General features: G+C 42.3%; 1 protein-coding gene across 8 annotated transcripts in view; it reads right to left on the reverse strand.

Annotated features, from left to right (window-relative positions):
- The window catches only part of FBXW11 (F-box and WD repeat domain containing 11), a 98,847-nt gene that overhangs the window by 16,829 nt on the left and 62,464 nt on the right, over window positions 1-19,554 (reverse strand). For all 8 annotated transcript variants that reach the window (XM_081136647.1, XM_081136648.1, XM_081136649.1 and 5 more), the window contains 4 exons: window positions 18,282-18,507; window positions 10,010-10,196; window positions 9,100-9,190; window positions 2,049-2,186 (listed from right to left, as the gene is read on the reverse strand). In XM_081136647.1, coding sequence (XP_080992773.1) covers window positions 2,049-2,186; window positions 9,100-9,190; window positions 10,010-10,196; window positions 18,282-18,507 — 642 coding nt within the window. The remainder of the gene's footprint in view (window positions 1-2,048; window positions 2,187-9,099; window positions 9,191-10,009; window positions 10,197-18,281; window positions 18,508-19,554) is intronic.

The raw sequence follows: 19,554 nt of genomic DNA on the forward strand, positions 1-19,554 counted from the left end.
ATCTGGAAGAAAGGCTCCCTCAATCCTACATGAAAACCCACACCATGCATGACTGAAACTGTGTACACACAGGACAGACTGAACCAGCGCAGCAAAGGCTACAATAAGAGACCTGATATTTAAAATGCTGCTGAAGTCTCAGACCCAGCTCTGAGTAGTGCAAGCCGAAGACAGACCCAAAATAGTGACAAAGGCTTTGAGAAGCAGAAAAGAGACCAGAATCGTTCCCAACCTTCTACCCTGCCCCCAACTCCCTCACTGAAGTCACAACAGAACTTGAGTTCTGAACCCAACTAGGTTAACCATCTGCTTAAAAACACCCACACATTTTCTCCAGGGGATTCTAACAGGCTCCACAGTCTTTATAATGTGAGACCCATAATGTCCAAGATAGAACCCACAATTACTTAACATACAAACACCAGGGAAAGTGATCAATTCTCGGGGAGAGACACTCAACACACAACAGCCTGGAGATTACCCAATGTTGTCATGGTCAAGCCGTCAAAGCAGTTAACTCTCCCATGAGGTGCAGATAAACATGCTTGATGTGAATGAAAAGGGACGTTCTCAGTCAAAAAACAAAAACTACTGGTGAAGAGAAGGCATTTGAAAAGTAATGGCAAGAACCTCTGAAATTTGGTGACTGCAAGATATAAATTTAGATTCAAAAAACACAGCAAAGACTTCTTAGCTATGACATCAGAAGCATGACTCATAAAAGAAAAAAGTTGATAAATCGGGTTTCATCAAAATTAAAATCTACCATTAAGAAAATGAAAAGACAAGTCCCTGATTGGAAGAAAATACTTGCAAAATATATCTAACAAAGGACTGTATGCAGAATATGTAAACTCTCAAAACTCAATATGAAACTGAAAAACCCATTTAAAAACAAGACAAAAGATCTGAATAGAAACTTTACCAAAAAATACATGGATGGCAAATAAGCACCATTAAGTGAAAAGATGCTCATTATCGTCAGTCACTGGGGAAATAAAATGAGGCACGTCTACATACCTATCAGAACAGCTAATATAAAAACCTAAGACAATCAAGGGCTGACGAGGCAGAACAAAAGCAACTTTCACACATTGCTGGTTGGAATGCAAAATGGCACCACCTCGCTGGAAAGCAGCTTAGCGCTTTCTTAGCAAGTAAAACATACACTTCCATGAGTCAGCAATCTTACTCCTAGGCTTGTCCTTCAACAGGTAAATGCTAAGCACACTGTGGTACGCCCAGGAGATGGACTACTACCCAGCAGTAAGAAGGAACCAAGCACTGCTAAGAGCAACGACACAGATGAAACTCAAATGCACTGCGCTGAGAAACCAGACTCAAGGGTCACACAGTGTTAGTCTTACAGGATATTCTCAAAAAGGCAAAATTATAGGGACAGAAAAAGCAGTGGTGGCCAGTGCCTAGGGGAAGAATGCAAAGAGTTGAACACAAAGGGGCAGGACAAGGAAACATCTGGGGATGATGACACTGTTCTGTATCTTGTGTATTGTTATGGTTACACAATTATCTATGCTTCTCAAAACTCATAGAGCTTTACACCAAAATGAGTGAATTTCCCTGTATGTAAATTATTACTAAAAGAAAAAACCCCTACAGTGTTTTCTTAAATGAGGAGATGAGCTATAAACAATGTAAAACAAAATCTGTCAGATCAGCTGCCAAACACTAAACGCGGAAACAATCCGGCTTATCTAAATTGTGCTATCACTCTTTGTGTTATCATCTGAGCCTTTCTTGGGAATCGTAAAAGGTAATGACTGATTTCCAGGCAAATCACAATGCTTTCACCAGCAAGCAAAGTCATCAGGAGCCCTGCAATGCTGAGATCTCTCCCCTAGGTGCCTAAGCACAGAATATAGGCCATAACTGCGCTTGGAGGTGGGAAGAAGTCAGGCAGCGCAGGAAAACGCTCTGCCTCTAGTCATCCAGAATCACAAGCTGAATCACTGAAAGGGCTGCCGCAGTGTCAGTGTCTCACAGGCGACCACCATTCTATCGACAACGCACACAAAGCGGTCCTTCACCTTGATAGAGTTGTCTCGCAGCCCGCTGATGATTTTCTCATCATCGTACTGTAAACAGTAGACACCTTTGCTGTTTTCAGAGCGGCACTGAATCCTCTGCAAGTTGTGTCGTCCACACCGCCAGTTAGATTCTATAGTCTGGGGAGAAAGAGGCAACAGATGAGTTTTTGTGAATCAACTATTCTATTAGGCTTCAGACTCTGGCGCTGCTTCCAGAAACAGCATACCACCGATACCCCGTCTTGGTCTGCGTAACTGTCTGTGGACAGGAATCATGTTCTTTCCAAGTAAGACATTAGCCCAACAATGTTTTTTCTCAAACGTTCTCTGCCCTTCTGGCAGCTATCACAGGATTTCCAATGAGTTTGGGTTGGGTTTGAAAAAAAACCAGCCTAGACAGAACTCAGTATGTTTCAAGAATGCCATTTGCATCCAAAACATACAAATAAATAGTAACTCATCGGGTCCCTGTCTAATGCCAATTAAAATATTTGGCGGAAGACCCCCAACAATATTAAGCCTATACTGAGAAATGTGTATATCCATCCAAAGCTTTGTCTTGACCATTGAAAAAAGACTGAACAACTACTAGAGGCCAACTACTATAGCAAAAATTTTGTTATCCATTTTTAATTTTCCACCAGACTGAAGCTCCTTTAAAGTAAGAGTGGCTCATGTCAGCCCCGGGTTCTCATTCTTTCATCATTCAGGCAACACTTACCAATATGCTAGTGTATTCCAGGTACTAGCTGTGCTAGGCACTAGGCATTAAATGATCAACAGGAAGCATACTGCTTTCAAGGGAGGCACTGCTCCAGTATCTGGGCACACAGTATCTGGAACTGGATCTACTCCAAACATGTTTATTTGGTTAAATGATCCACGAATTGGCCTTGAAAGGAAATTCTTATTATTTTCCTTTTTCAAACAAGGAAGGAGTTTAATTTGCCTGAGCCCACAAATCTAGTAATTGGACGAGCTGGAAATCACACCCAGTTCTTCCTGACTCTAAGCCCCTGCTTTTCCAACTAAGAGATGCACTGTCTATAAAGAGGTAGAGTCCTAGCTACGAGGCAGAGAACACAGAACACAAGAAGATCAGTAATAATTCCAGATAAAATTTAAGTACCAAATAAGTGATTAAAAACCAAGTGCTGCAGGACTTGAGATAAACAGCAGCAGAGCAGGAGACCAGTGGGCAGTTTAATGAGGAAGTGGGTTGTGCCCAGAGCACTGGCCGACTTAACCTTTGGAAGTGGATACTGGGTGTTTTCAAGATTAAAAGATAAAGTTTCTACTAAGACAAACCAAAGTGTAAACTTCTGATCCTTGAAATTAGGGGACACTAGGGACCAGAATAGTTAGTTACATCAGGATATCATTTAAAAGATTAGCTCTCAGTAATTAATTATCTGAAGAACTACAAGTGTCAATTAGTTCCTTTAAAGAAAGGAGATACATCTCATCTTCATTCATGATAAGCACTTACTTACTAGCTCTGCTGACATGTAACAAACTGCATTTCCTCTTATTCTGAAGGCAGTATGCTTGCTTCCTTACGCTCTAAAATGTTACAGTTCACGGAATGTTATGTGCTAGGCACTATGCTTCCAGACACTATACTATGTGCTTTATATATTTTATAGCTAATATAATCATCACAACTCTGAAGCCGATTTACCGCCCTCATTTTACAGAAAGAGAATGTTTTACCATTTGTGGCCTCAGTCCTTAGCACTAGAGCCTGGAAATATAATTCCTGCCCACACGCAGCCTTGAGAGAGGGAGGGATGGCCTATTCCTGGTGCCCAGGAGATGCTATGGAGATACAAGGAGCGAGGAAATGCTCACCTGCCCATCTGCTACCAAGTCAGCAGCATCACCTCTAGTGAGTTGGTAAAGCATCAGACATAAAAGCACATGCCAAAACCAAAGTAACTCACCCTACTTCTGCTAGCACTATCAAGGTAGACAACAGTTCTGTCTGTGTAAGCAACTTTTAAAAAAATATATCTTTATTGATTTCAGAGAGAGGAAAGGAGAGGGGGGGAGAGAGATAGAAACATCAATGATGAGAGAGTCATTGATCAAGCCCTCAACCGGGCACATGCCCTGACCGGGAATCGAACCCCGATTGCCTGGATCCCAGGTCGACGCTCAACCACTGAGCCACGCACGGCCGGGCTGTGTAAGCAACTTTTAAAAAAAAAAATCCTAACCTGAGGATATTTTTTTCTATTGCTTTTCAGAGAGAGTGGAAGGGGGAGAGAGAAACATCGATGTGAGAGACACACTGATTGCCTCCCCCACACGCCCCAACTGGGCCCGGGGATCGAGCCTGCAACTGTGGTACATGCCCTTGGCCGGAATAGTACCCAGGACCCTTCAGTCTGAGGGCCGATGCTCTAACCACTGAACCAAACCAGCTTGGGCTGCGTAAGCAACTTTTTAAAAGCAGGTCCAGAGTATAAGGAATTTCTTACACTGAACTCAATGCTTAGAATCATTTAGAGAAATCATGTCTTTTCAGATATGACTGAGCCACCCCAGCATGCTAAAGTGGACCCGGAAAATTCTGAGTAGAAGGCAGACGTACTGGTAAGTCCTATCCATGGCCAGTGACTCCCAGCAACGGTTACGATGTTCAGGCCATACCCTCTCAGGGCTAAGAGTTGCTGCAGAGTACACAACTCCATAACACCCGAAGTATTCCAGAAGAGACTATGTAATACGTTTATCTGTCTGTCTGTCTCTCTCACACACACACGTACACACAAACACACATCAGGTGTTATTTATAAAATTCATATAGCTACTCTTAGTTTAAAACAAACACAATTATTTTAAAATATTATTGAAGCAGTAAGTAGCTTTGTTACTCTGTATTTAAATGAATGAAAAGGCACATTAACCATCACATAGAAGTTTGAGAGGGAAAAAAAATTTTTTAAGAGGGAATGGGGGCTCCTCATACCAAAAAGAATTTCCTACATGTTATGTCCCCCCTCTACTCTACAATGTTTTCTAAAACTGGGTGACCTGGTTATAATCTTTGTACCTAAAGCCACACAGCAGAGAGGAGGTGGGGGAGGCAACACAGCCAGCCTACAACTGGACAGGCACGCCACCCAACATGAAAGGCTGGTGTTCTCTATCTCCAACTCTCAGACAAGAGCCCGGTGTCGGGACCTCCCAAAAGCTCGGCTGGACAACAGGCTTGCATTCTAAGTCGAATGGAAGGTAGAAAATGGCTCAGCTTCAATGCTTAGAAAGAGCCTAATTTCCTAATATACATATCTGAATTTTAAGAGAAAAGGTTTGCCAAATTATTTCTGAGGGGTCATTTTAGGAAGTTCCACTTAGGGCTGTTTCCAAAATTATTAGTTTCCTTAATGCCCAAACAAGTGTTTGTTTCAAAATGCTAGGAAAGCGACACTAAGCCAGACCAGGGAGTGGGCTGCTTTGCTGCGCGCCACCCCGTCTAATTCTAATTCACCCTTCTCAAGGCCAAGGCCACCCACAGAAGCAAGCAGCACTCCCTGCTGACTGTGCCTGCCCAAAATATTCCCTACCACCTTATATGACAACCTCAACTCTTACTAGAACACTTACAATCCAGATCTTTTTTAGAAAAACTAGACCTTTAAAAATGGAAGGCAGCCCACTGTGGTAGAAAATACCAAGGTCAATTAGCAGCTTTGGCAAATGACTTGGACTGTTTGAGCTGCAGTTTGCTCCTCTGTAAAAATGGGAAAAATAATATATCCTGCCTCAAAACTGGTGTGAGGATTAAATGAGATGACACAGGTAAGTGCTCGTCACAGTGCCTACAAACGGCAGCAGCGACGCTCTGTGCAGAACTCGGGCCAAAAGGAGTAGGCTCTGACCCCAAAACCCTCCCCACCAAACTGCCAGGACCGGTTGTCTAGTGTGGGCTGCTACCCACCGCGGGCAGCCCCGGCCCGCCCCACGCAGGAAGGGCGCGGCCCTGAAAGCGACGCAGCCGTTATCTCAACTGGAGCGCGGGACCGGCGCACAGGTGCGCCTCTGCGGTTACGCGGATACCTGCACTTCACCTGGACATCGTGTGGCGTGGCTACCGTGGAGGAATAGTTCATGTTTTTGAGAACCTGTAAAATCCCCTTACCCTGTGCAAATTTTCAAAATACTGGGAAAGTAGCCATGATACACAGAGTATACAGCGGCATTTAAATTGGCAACAGAGTGAAAACAGATGTCTGAGTATGGAGGGATAACATTATTTTTAGAAGCCTAAACACAACTGGGTGGGTGGGCAAGTTTCAGCATTCTCTGGTCAAGACAATGTTAATATCAAGTTTGCAAACCACAAAAAAGCTCCCCGCTTTCCCTGAATAAAATGTGGTTTATTAAAAGGTGCGACACAACACACCATCATTTTACCAGCAGGCCGTGTCAAGGACAGCGCTTCAGAGGCTTTAACCCAGCAAATAGAGGAAAAGGGCATGTACGTGACAGGGTCTGCTACTCCTCTGAGACAGAGACAGAGACAAATCCAAGGTCAGGACACCAGGACTATGGCTGGACGAAAACAAGGCCGACTGATCTTAACTCATGCCCTCTTCAATGAACAGTCAAGGACACTGGGTGCTCGCACAATGGGAGGAAGGTGAGTCCCCCTTGAAGTCTGTAGCTCCGTAACAACAGACACCTTTCTCCTTCACTTCTTGAATTTTCCAGACTGCAAATGACAACACTAAGCCTAGAGCTAGCCAGGCTTCAATTAAATCCCACCTCTCCTACATAACTATGTAACAAGTTCTAAAACTTCTCTTCATCTCGGTTTCCCCTTATTACAGATGGGGATATGTACCTTGTAGGAATGAAATGCAATAACCTATGTAAGTCACACAACACAGTTCACAGTACACTGCAAGGGCTCAATCAAAAAAGGGTACCAGTAACTATTATATTCTGCGTAAGGGGGTCTCATATCAGCTATATGGGCAAGAGCCAAGCCGTGAGTCTCTCATTTGTTCAATCCATGGATCACTGACAAAACTCTCTACCTGTGAGTCCACCCTGAAGAAAATTAAATATACTCCCAAAACAGAGGTAAAGAACTCTATTTTGATGGGGGTAGTACAAAAAGTTGTCTGAAACACAGCAGAATATATGGTCGAGCACAAGCTCTGTTACTCACTAGCTGTGTGATCTTGTTGAGCCCCCGTTTCCTCAACTTTAATACGGACATGACCTACCTTCCAGGTATCGTCTAGAGTGTTAAATGCTTAACAAAGGATCTAGCACAAGTAAACGCTCTATATACGGTATATTATTTTTATTATTATTACTACTAGTGAATATACCAAAGTATAAAACATCATCCCTTACACTAAGAGATCTAGCCCACAAAAATCTGGAGGAGACCCTTGTGGCCAACCAGTGGATTTTTCCAAACCACACTTTAAGAACCACTGGGCAGACCACCATGATGTAGAGGTTTTGGGTCAAATAGGGTTTTCCCCCATAGCTCTATTTTCCCTCACATCTGCCTCCTCTACTAACGTAAAAATATTATTTCAGCCTGAGGAAATGGATATGGTAGGTGGTGTCACAGGCTGTCACGCCACAGAATATTAAGTTCATACTGTCAATTACAATACTGCTCACAAGGGTTAAATAAAATAATCTGTGCCACCAAATCTTCAACCTGATCAAAGCTCTACCAAAATTCCTGTTTATCAATGATTGACTTTAAACATCATCCTCTCACAAGAGAGGACTTACTAAATTATTCAAGGAAATTCAGAACTACTTTGTAAAGAACAATTGGGAGAGGCAGAAAGTAATATAGCTCCTAAGATGTATGAAGAAGCAACGTCTTAGCATAACTATCTAAGGGTGAGCGACAGCCCCCTCTCCCCGGAACACACACACCAACCTAAGATTCAAGTTAACACTGTCTCAGCTACAACACTGCAGGGGCAATTTATTCTAAGTTCTGTCAATGGATCAATTAATTCCTAAGCTTTGATTTGTCTAACAGCAGTTTGAAATTAGGTAAGCCTCCCTAAAAGGCTACTTTATAGCTCATTTTAGGGAGCAGAATTCTCAAGACAAGGGCTTGTGCTTTAAATAATGATATTCCAGTCACATTCAGATTTACCATTAACCGGGTGATTCCATTAGTTCACATCTGCCTCAAAAAGGGGGAAAAACCTCCAAAAAGCACATGTTTCTCCATTAATGAATTTTGGCACAATAACTTTTATGTCTATCACCTGGGGAAAGGATTACTTCACGTTTGGGAAACTGAGTAGAACTTTATGGGTGATACAGCACTGCCCAGAGAAGGCTAAACTTTTCTGCCAAGGAGGAAATAGTGAAGTAACCGGGACCTGCCAAGAACACATGTGAAAGAGTTAATGAGAAATGCCTGTGCGTGTCTTTCCTGGTTCAAGGGAAAGGGCTAAATAATAAAACTGAACCAATTAGAACACATGAACAATATCAAACACCTCCAATGGTTCTCATCAAGTTTACAGAGTTTTACTGGTCTGGGGGAGTTACATTCACATCCAAAATGGTCCAGCAGCATAATTTGCCCTATAAAACCCACTTAATTATTGCTTGTAATCATATTTGAGTCATTTTTTTTAACGAAAAAATATGGGAAATTTACAGAGGAAACTGAGACTGTGCCTTCTCTAGTTCTCTAGATATGGCTCAAAAACATAAAACTGCTTGCCTAAAAAACTGGGCCTTGGATTTGGAAATTATATCAAATTAGAATGAAAAGCTGGTTTTGGATTAAGGTTTTAATTATAGCAGCCCTGCAGATACACTTCACAGCTGAGAAAAGTTAGATCGTTTTTACAAAAAGACATGACGTATTCTGAAGAATAGCTACAGACTGATTATACAGTGATTGTGACACATTTGCTCCAAGAGTTCAACTTGAAACAAAATTACTTGTTCCATGATTTTAGATCAACACAACACTAAGGTAACATAAAAAGCTGAGAACAAGACACAAAGAGCCCATAAGAAAGATAAACCATGAAGTTACCTCTATATCCTGGATAATCTTGGGGTATAATGATCTATAAAATGAATTGGGAGGGCCATCTGTAGGTCTGTTTTTAAACAGGTACTGATCCCTGGCAAATAAAACAAACAGATGTTACATTTTTGCACATAAAAGGGTGAATTTTATTTAAATGTGGTGCTTACAAAGATAGTGTATCACTCAAGTCTTCTGACTTATACTGAGCTCTAACAGTTCAAAAGCAAGATTTCTGAGCCCGAACATGCTGGACCAAGTTTGCTCGATTTATAGCTCTCACGGTCCTGCCCTTTGTCTCCTGAACACTCAAAGCACGGTGACCGCGCCTTTCGTCCTAGTTTGCTACCGTAGCTCCGCGGACACCTGACCGGACACACGGCAAACTTCCCCCACAGGACAGCCCTAACCCCGCTCACGCCACTGCCCGTCTTCCGCCTGCAGCGTCCTCTGTGCTACCTGGGCCGGATCACGGACAAGTACTGAGCGATAGAACTATATTTAAGGTAATGGGTTTTCTCCAAAAAAAAAAGCCTGCCCTCTGTGCCTCCCATTATCCTCAACCAACAGCAAAATGGCATTATTCGATTTTCTCCTATTTTCTTTTTTTTCTTATCTACCTCTTGGTAATGGTATTACCACTTAAGAAAAATGTGAAAGGAAGAGCATCCATAACAAGCTCTGAAAGCCAAACCACTCTAACGATACAGTACTTTGTAACGGTTAGCACATATAAAGAAAATATGCATTTCAGAAGGAAAACTTCTAGCAGCTTTAACTTTTCCCCCACCTCCTGACCACTCGTCTTTCCCCGCTTGTTTAAAATAGGCCAATGCATCGGGTAAGTGTAACTGCTTTCCTAACTAAGCCCAGGTCGAAGGCAGTACTTTCAGGAAACGGGCAGCCCAGTACTCACCACCCTCTTCTTTCCGAAAGTCCCTTCCACAGAGGGTCGGTGCGCACCATTCGTTCGATCAGCTTCTTCCAAAGCATTCCTTCCGAGATCACTCGCTGCCATTCTTTACACACCAGCTCTGCCGCACACAGAGACCTGGCATCCAGGTAGGAAAGAATGTTTTCTGCTATGTGATCTAAGCCTTGCTCTGCAAAACAGAAAAGGCAATGAAGGGACGGGAAGGGGGTGGGAATGTGCCAGTCACCACTCTGCAGGGCAAGAGGAGCAACAAAACCCCGAACCAGGCCACATCGGCAGTTCTGCAGATACACACGTGCACATAGACACTCTTCTTTTTGGTTCTAATTTTTTAAGGTAAAGCAATTCATGGCAACAGTTACTGTGTGTAAACACTGAGCCTGGACAATTCTATACTTGTCAGATATTATGATAAAATACTTTTACATAACTCAAATTTTAAAATCACTATGGGATAATGACTCCTAAATTTTACAGATGAGGCACAGAGAGGTGGCATCAAGGTTTCACAACTACAGAGTAGTAGAGCCAAGACTGGAATTCCAATCTCTTTCTCCAAAGTTTGTGTTCTTTCCCCTCTGATTTGCTGTCTCTTGTAACAAATCATCCTATGATCTATGTGTATCCCCTGGGGCTAAGGAGACAAAAAGGTGAAATGCTGACATCTTAAAAAGCTTAAAGTCAGGTGTACTCAGATGTATTTTTGTCAATAATTTCCTCATCTCCTTCTGTGGAGGTAAAATTCTCAAAAGAACCACATCTACAAATTCCAGAACCTTAAGAGGTTTATCCCATACAAGGCAAGGGTCACCTTAAAAACAACCAAGATTCGGCCTCTGCCTGATATTTGCAGCATAAGATCACAATGGACGAGGTTGTTGCTCCTGTAAACTCTCATCCTGTGGTTCTAGGCATGTCCCCTGTGGCTACAAGAAATGAAGTTCATCCCCAGATCTATTTTGTATAGTGGTGGGAACACAAAACATATACGCAGAAAATTCCAATTTCAAATTTAGGTTCCACAAATAGTAGTAGTTCTACAACATGAAGCAAATTTTGAAACATCCTGCCCCTTGGTTTTTCACCATATGTAATGTAACTCATCAGTAACAACTGTTCTTTCTCACCCTATCTGTCAAAATCAGATGAGTTTTACGAAAAGACTTTGAAGACCACAAAGCACCATACAAGCTTACTCTGTTCTCTTTTCCAAGGTAAATCGAAGTAGCACAGTAGCACTAACTCAGCGGAGTACACAGTAAATCATTACACTCTCAGAGCCTCTCTTCCCTCATCTGTATAAAATGGGGAAAGTAATCTCTGCCTTACTTTGAAAATATCAAAATGAGATGATACATAAAAAATGCTTTACAAACTAAGGTTTTCTTCAACTCTAAAAGGACTATTTGCACTGTTTATCATGGTTTACAGGCCTTCATATACTAGTCCTCCTACTCTGGACTAGGTTAATACCCAAGTTAGGACCTGATAACAAAGACTACCCTGGGACGACTATCTCCGCCTGCACATGTCATTCCATTACAGGTAATGCAGTCAAAGATCAGACTGCCTTCATCTAACAGTCAAATCAAATAGGTTCCTAAGATGGCACTAAGTTAAAATCTCCCCTCCAAAACATCTATTAAAACAAGCCCCCCTAAGTCTGTCCTTGTATGGTTAGTTAGAGAGGTGGGGTCAGCTTAGTGCAGGAGTGTGCAGCTATCCTCACTCTAATTCACCTTCCAAGCTGTATCTGACCATGCCCGCAGCCTCCTGAATTCTGACTCTGTCATCCAAGACTGGGTCTCCCCCACCAGATCTGCAAATGGGCAGCAGCAGTAAGACTTTACCCCAAGCTGGTGGGCAAACATGTTAAATGGGTCAGAACCAAGGACAGCACCCACGCTTCTGGATACTTCCCTCCAGGCTATCCCTGACCCAGGAATCACAGTCCACAAGGTCCCAACACTGAGACGCTCGTTCTGCAGCCATCTGGATGTGCTGCTCTCCTGTCCACTCTCTCTACTCAGTCTCCAGGGACGCTGGAGGAATTCTGCCCCATGAAGACTCTATGACCTCTACGGGCCCAGTAACCTTATCCAAAAAGGAAGTTAGTTAGGTGACTTTGGTAGGGTCCTCTGTATGTTCCATGGCTGGTGCTTACCACATAACGTTGGGATTGCATTTTTTGTTTACAAGTTGGCACTAGCTGCTCTGTGTCCCTTTTTAACATATATAACCCGTGTTCATTACAGAAATATTACAAAATGCATATAAGCGCTTATATTTCTAAATCCCGCCACTTGGAGACAACAGCCTTTAACATTCTGTGTACATCCTTCTAGGCTTACACAAACCTACAATCTTCTCAGAAGCTAATCAGCTTCTGATAACCCACTTAAGAACCCTACTAGAGTGTGGCATCAAATTTACCCGGCAATCTCCCCCAAACACACCTTCCCAAGTTCTTAAAACCAGGCAATCTGCTCATCAGTCATCTCGGGGTAGGATCAGCGGGAAAGGGCACAGCTGTACGCAGTAGCTCTGCCTATGGTTTCAATATCCCACAATTCTGAAAGTCACCACTGCAGGCTCTGCCACTCTCGTGATGAGCAATGTCTTTGGTCTACTTGTTTATAGGAGCCGTGTGTTTCCTAAGTATCTTCCTAGCTTTCTTGGACTACAATTTTTCTATCCTTTCCGGTTTTAAATCCATTATTCTTAGTGGGGAAGAAAAAAAAATAGGTTAAAAGGGGAGTGAAAATAGGCTGTTTCTATTATCACTACACCATCTAGCCCAAGGACACTGTGCTGTCTTTCTTCATACTGTTGCTCCAAATAGTTAACTTTGTTTCCAACTCTCCCAGATTATTTAGCCATTTGGGGCAATTTTACATTATTCAGGGTCTTGCCTTCTTGATCCCATTCTTGAAGGTTCAGGCTCCCTTTCTTCCACCTTTCTGACCACGTTTCTTTATAATCAGGGAAATAAACCCATGGATAATCGCATGGGCTTCTCCCTGTGCCTCTCCACTTCTACGACTGACAAAGTATTCATCAGAATCTTTCAGCTGGCTTTAGTCATATTTTCTTTTAGAATCTCGAACCATGGACTAATAAACTTAGGTCTTCTCTGAGTTTTTCTACTGCTGGGGTACTTATTTGACTATCTCCTAGTCCTACACTTGATATCAGAACACAGTCACTTTGCAAGGTCAGCATTACTGCCCCATCATCAACCACGTCCCCGGCTGTGTCCTCTGCTCTCCTCAAGTAAATCAGCTTTCCCTTTTGGACCTCAGTCTTCCATAAAATAGACATGATATCAAATGCGTGCAATGGATTATCTCATGTAATCTGCCCACCCTCATTTTAGAGAAGGGACTTCCTAAGCTGGTTGGAAAGGCTAATAAGAGGAGGTTATTAAGGAGCCAGACACAGAACAGGAGCTCACTCTGTGCCAGCCTGTTGTTCTTCCCATGTCTCCAAGTCCCCTTAGGCTGATACTGTTGGTCAAGGAGGCTAAGCAGTGTTCCCCTTCTTTATTTTCTGAGAGAAAATACTACACACCCCTCTAGCAAAGTGCTAAAACCCTCTAACATCTTGGTTACAAGCTTCACATTCCCTTGAATTGAGCACCTACAAGCAGCTATCCGAGCAGCTATCCCCAGAAGCCATCCCCAGAAGCCATGCAGATCTCGTAACTTTCTGGTTTCAAGCCTACTCAGGATGAAGTTACTGATAAGGTGGTCTCAACAGACCTGGGCTAAAAAGTGCTTGGAGGTGTTACGACTAAGCATTCTCTCAAGGAGGATACCTGGCTCTCATTTACTCTGTCTGCTGAGACTTCCCACCTCCCACCATAACCCTCCCCAATGCAACAAGAGTACATGCTGGCCCAGAAAGTCAGGCCAGACAGAATGCTGCGCTCCAGCGCTGAGAAGTGCTGCTGCTAATTACAGGCACCAGATGAAGGTCTGGAAAAACTTCAACAGTAAATTAAAACAATTAAAAGGCACAAGTTTCAAAGCTCAATATATAAATAACACTGTATCAAAATGGAACTCAAATGTGTACTGTCAGCTCAATGCCCTTGACTACAGCCAGTTCTGACACGCGGCTTAGATCACAGTTACAGAAACTTTATTCTTTTAGAAACACATTTCAAAGAGCAGCTGCAAAGAAGCTCCTTCCCCACCCAGCCCTGCTGTCCCTTCCCCTTCCTAGTCACAGGTCTGTGCAGTTGTAAAATGTGAAGTTAGAAACCAAAACAAAAGCCAAAGCAACTGCTGGCAGCAGCCTGCCTCTGGGTGCCTTAACCTGGAACACTCTGACCCAGGATTCGGGCAGAAATGAAGTGAAACGATGCTCGGGTCACACAACTCAACACTGGTGTGCCAACAAAGTGCCTCGCACACCTACCTATATGATGTCAGGATGAATCAATCGGAAATTAGCGGGCGAATGATTAAAACTTCCTGGCAATAAGCCTTACTCCTCTCGAGAAGCAGGTGTTTCCTGTCTCTCTGGGCCTTTTCTTCTTCTCTTAAGCTGCCATCCTCAGAATACCCACGCGGTGCCAGGCATGTTACACACATTCTTTAACCTCCACAGTGCCCACGGACGCTATCATCATCACCCCCATTCCCACACAGCCGAGGAAGCTGAGGTCTGAAAAGTGGGCTGACAGGCAACTCGGACTCACACTGAGGGGCTGCCAATACCCAGTGGCCACTCTCTTATCTCCCTCTTGCCCTGGCTTGGGCTGGGTCTCTGGCCCTGCATCCGGCCCAAAGCCTTAGCTGTGCTCCGGTTCTTCCACATCCCCAGAGACCTGTGACACAGTCTCTGTCGCACTTCCAGTCCACAATGATTTATCATCCTTACTTGGGGATGAAACAAATGAACAAGCTATAGCCAAGAAGTGAAATGTTTAAAAAACCTTGATTGCTCAGACACCTCACCAAATGGATCCCCAATGCTTAGCATCCTTTTTGAAGTACGATCTGCTTCTACTTCAAACGGAATAAATTTCCCCTTTAACAACAGTTCTTACAAACCACAAACTTAGCCTGCAGAAATTGACATTGCAGACTAAACATTTACCATGATTTCTAGAAAAGCATATCATAATTATCACTTTTTCCACTGAACCAAAAGGAGCCAGAGACCACAACCATTTTTCCATTTTCTCTATACTAACAGGTACGCTATTCACAGTAAGCATCCAAAAGTCAAAATGATAGGCAATTTTTACAGAATTAATGGTTTTGACAATCAAAAGAAGTCTTAAGTTGACTGTCAATTTCAGTAGAGTAAAAACTCAAACTCAAGATCATCTACAGTAAAAGTTGAACACCAAAGCAGAACAATATTAGTAAACTGCTCCACACATTATTAAATCTAAGTATGATATACACGTGGACCTGTTTCTCCCTCAGTGCTCTTAAGTTTGGGTCTGTGTTAAGGAGCTAATGCCAGGTTTAATCCAAGTCTACTAGACACTAACTAACACAATCTACTTGGCCAGCTTGTCCCCAGCTATTAGAGTCCTATGTATGATATATACTGACATATGTATATATGTTCAGATCAAATCCTGTTAAAACAAATAGTATTTTAACAAAAATATTTCCATGTCCCAGCCAATGGTCCATTCATTTCATGTAATATTCAATACCACAAAATTCCACTTTAACAGAAATATGGACAATACCTTAAAATTCACAGTAATGAAAACTGGATTGTATGCAATTATACTAACCATATTTATATACATAACACATGTTCATCTGTTCTGTCTCTTCTCCAAGACTGTACACTCCCCAAGAAAAGGAGCTGCCTCTGAACTATACTCTACAAATCAAGAGAACAACAGTGCCACCTGGTGGATATTCTGTAAACATAAAGTGAGTTCCCTGGCACTAAAATGTTTGAGAATTACAGGGGAGAATAAAATAAAACCCAACCAGGAGAAAGCAAACAAAAAAATAATCAACAAACAGATTTGCCTAAGAAAAATGGAGGCATAGCTTCGTTTAGTTAAAAGCACTTATGAGGAACAAGTACAATCATACTTTAAAACTACCCTGAGTTTTCGTGGTGTGAGATGCAGCCTGAGTCCGTAGAAAGGCTTGGACGATGGGGGGTCTGAGTTCTGGCTCTGCACATACAGAGGCCTGTGTCACACGTGCACTCATCTCACTTAAACCTGCCTATAATTCTCAAATTCTTCCCTCTCATACAATGAAAGGCGTATCTTTTTCTTTCTCTCTCATAATTAACAAGAAATACTACTGAATTGTGTTTTAAGCCATGTATTATATACTTTAGGCCAATTTAAGGATTTTTCCAGAGTAATCTTAACTGTGACTGATTTCAGCCTTTGCACTAACTGTGGGACCAACGTGCACCACCGCTTGCACGCACCGAGATGTAAGCTCTCGGGCATTTCACCATTTCTCTGCTCTGGCTGCCGAGTCTACACAATGAGGAAGCGGGCCAGGCGATGGCTGAGACTCCTTTCAGCTATTACACACGATTCTACAAAGAAAGGGATCATATTTGCTTTTCTAGAAATACTAAGCAATGAAATGGGGCAAAAAGTGCTATATTTCAGCATAAAAACAATAGAGTCGAATTTTCCTAAGCTAACTCTCACTGTCCTTAAGCACTCCCACTGTAGACAATAAGCTTACAAGTTTTGGGAGAGGATTAGAAGTCAGAAGCTGGCCTGTCAATGTGTAGCCCCCGGTGTTAGGTCTGAGGCCTGAGCCTGTTTGCTGGGACAGTACTTAGGACATGGAGTCCCGGTGCACTGCAAAGCACAGACAGGCTAATGAGGAGCTGCTCTGTGAGGGGCCACCCAGAAGCTCTGACAGGGCAGAACTTGTGGCAATGGCACTGGGTTATCCTGGGCTATTTCTAGGCCCACCCTGGCACAGCAGCTTTAACCGCCAGACTACGCCGACCACGGTAGAGGAAAATACTCTGGCCAGCATTCTCTTAGGGAAAGAAATCTTTCTATCTTACCTAGCCAGATATATAAATAAATAAATAACAACATTAAAAAGAAGAAGAAAAAGAGAGAAAGAGGTGGAGACAGGAAGAGAAAAATTAATGAGTGATCAAAAATCAAAGAGGTATAGCTAGGCAGGATTTTCATCAGAGCAATGAAACTGTCCTGTATGATACTATAATGGCAGGTACATGTCATCACACGTTTGTCCAAACCCACCCAATTAAAACACCAAGAGTAAACCCTAATGTAAAGCATAGACTTTGGGTGACAATGACGTGCCAGTGTAGGGCCATGTATTATAACAAATGTACCACTATGGCATGGAATGTTGATAGTGGAGAAGGCTGTGTATTTCTGGGGGTGGGGGGTGGGGGTGAAGATACAAGAACTCTCTGTACCTGGAACTATTCTAAAAAGTAGCCTATTAAAAAAAATTCAAAGTAAACTTAACCAGAGGAGTAGGGCAGGGAGCATGTGTGCAAGCAAGCAAGGTTTGAGGAAGAATGCAGAAATAAGTTTTGAGAAACATAATGAAGACATGCTATCAGTTTTCCCAATATGTTTTTGCCATTCCCTAAGTGTCACTTTATTTATTTATTTATTTATTTATTTATTTATTTATTTATTATTTTTAATCCTCTCCTGAGGACATGCTTTTCTTGCTTTTAGAGAGACAGGAAGGGGGAGGGAGAGAGAGAAACATCGATGTGAGAGAGAAATATCAATCAGTTGCCTACTGTCTGGGAATCGAACCCTTTCAGTCCAGCATGGGACAACGCTCCAACCAACTGAGCCACACTGGCCAGGGACCTAAGGGTATCTAAGTGTCACTTTAGATACCAATGAACATCCTAAACTTCCCAAACACAAAGAGTATAGGAAAAACTGTCCCGTTGCTTTTTTTTAAAAATTAGTCATAAAGGCAAAACGCAGATTATATATAGACTACATCAAAATAAATAGCATAGCATTAATCATTAAACAAAATAAATGAAACATAATGTTGACCAATGATTCACACTATGAATCATAGAAACTGCCTCCCTTTCCTAGACAGACGTTAAATCAGAACTGGTCTTCCAATGCCATATAAGAAAACACAGTGTGGGTCCCAGAAGCTCTGCCTTACACTGTGCTCATTCCTTCCTCTCACAGACACCTAGTCAGCACCACCTAGGCTCTTGGGGTGGGCATCTTCCCACTACTCAGCTTTTGGAAGGAAAGTAGAGTTACCTGGTAAAGCGGTAATGAAGTCCCGCTGCAACATGGGCTTCAGGTACGAGTTAATATGTCCATGCTGGTAATGACACATTCGGGAAATAAGGTGCTCCACAAACTCCACTTGATCTGATTCAGACCACTGGTCAAAATATTTAATACACAAGTCTTTTTCTTTTTGATAGTTTCCTTCTGATGGCCTCTTTCTGGAGACGATCACAGATGATGTTCCATTACTTATCTATTTTAGAAAAAAAAAACACATTAGTTTGACAAGGAAAAAAATCTAATTGGTATTTCATTAGAAACATTTTTCACTGTGTATTTAATCTTAAAGTGCCAGTTTTACCCTAAAGCCACTCATTCTTTTATTAATTCATCCAGGAAGTAATTAAAAATGTATTCAGAGCCCGTCCCCTTAAATGAGTCTCAAAAGTAAATGCCAAAGTTACAGCTATTTCTGAAGCTTAATGGTGCCCTAGATCACCCTTCTCCAGTGCCTCTGTTGTCTGGAGCAGAGCCCGAGAATCTGCATTGCTAACAAGCTCCCAGAGATGCTGACGCTACAGACCACACTTTAAAAACCACTGGTCCATCAAACAGAGAAACGTGAAGGCAAGGGCATCTAAGAAGCCTCATTTTACCCAACAGGTTTGATCTCCACATTGTTTCCAGGGTTACAAACTGCTGGCAAAACTTTAGACTTTCACTTCCTTCTTTTGTTCACCTGCTCAGAAGGTGACCCCAGGAAAACAACCATGTACGCTTGAAAAGTTCTTTGTCTTATATAGTAGGTTTATGGATATCCCAGACTCCTATATTAACTGCATTTCTCATCAAACCTACATGGTTCTTGAATAAAACCAGTATGTTTTTTTAAAAATTTAACTACATACACCGTATCTGAACAATAGCCTCAAAAAACAAAAATAAAATAAAATCCCTAGACTGAAGCGACAACTGCTACTGATGCTATGGGGCTCAATAACTTCCCTGTTTTTAAACAAAGTAACTTCAGTGCTTCTAACAAACACTGGTCAAGCTACCTGCCCATCACTCCTCTGGTGCCCCCTTCATGTGTAATACAGAAGGAATAACATATAAGAGAACCTTGAAAACTCAAGAGTTGCATTACAAACACCCATCATTCCATTAGGAGCTTCTTCCAGAAGCCTCACATAGAAAGAAGCAAGAGCTTTTGTTAGTTTGTCCCCTAACTAAAAGTCGACTGAACCCATTCCAGAAATAAGACATCCTTTGTAAAATTCCAAAGGAGTCTCTAGCTTCC

The sequence above is a fragment of the Miniopterus schreibersii genome, assembly GCF_964146895.1.
Source record: "Miniopterus schreibersii genome assembly, chromosome: 4".
NCBI lineage: Eukaryota > Metazoa > Chordata > Mammalia > Chiroptera > Miniopteridae > Miniopterus > Miniopterus schreibersii.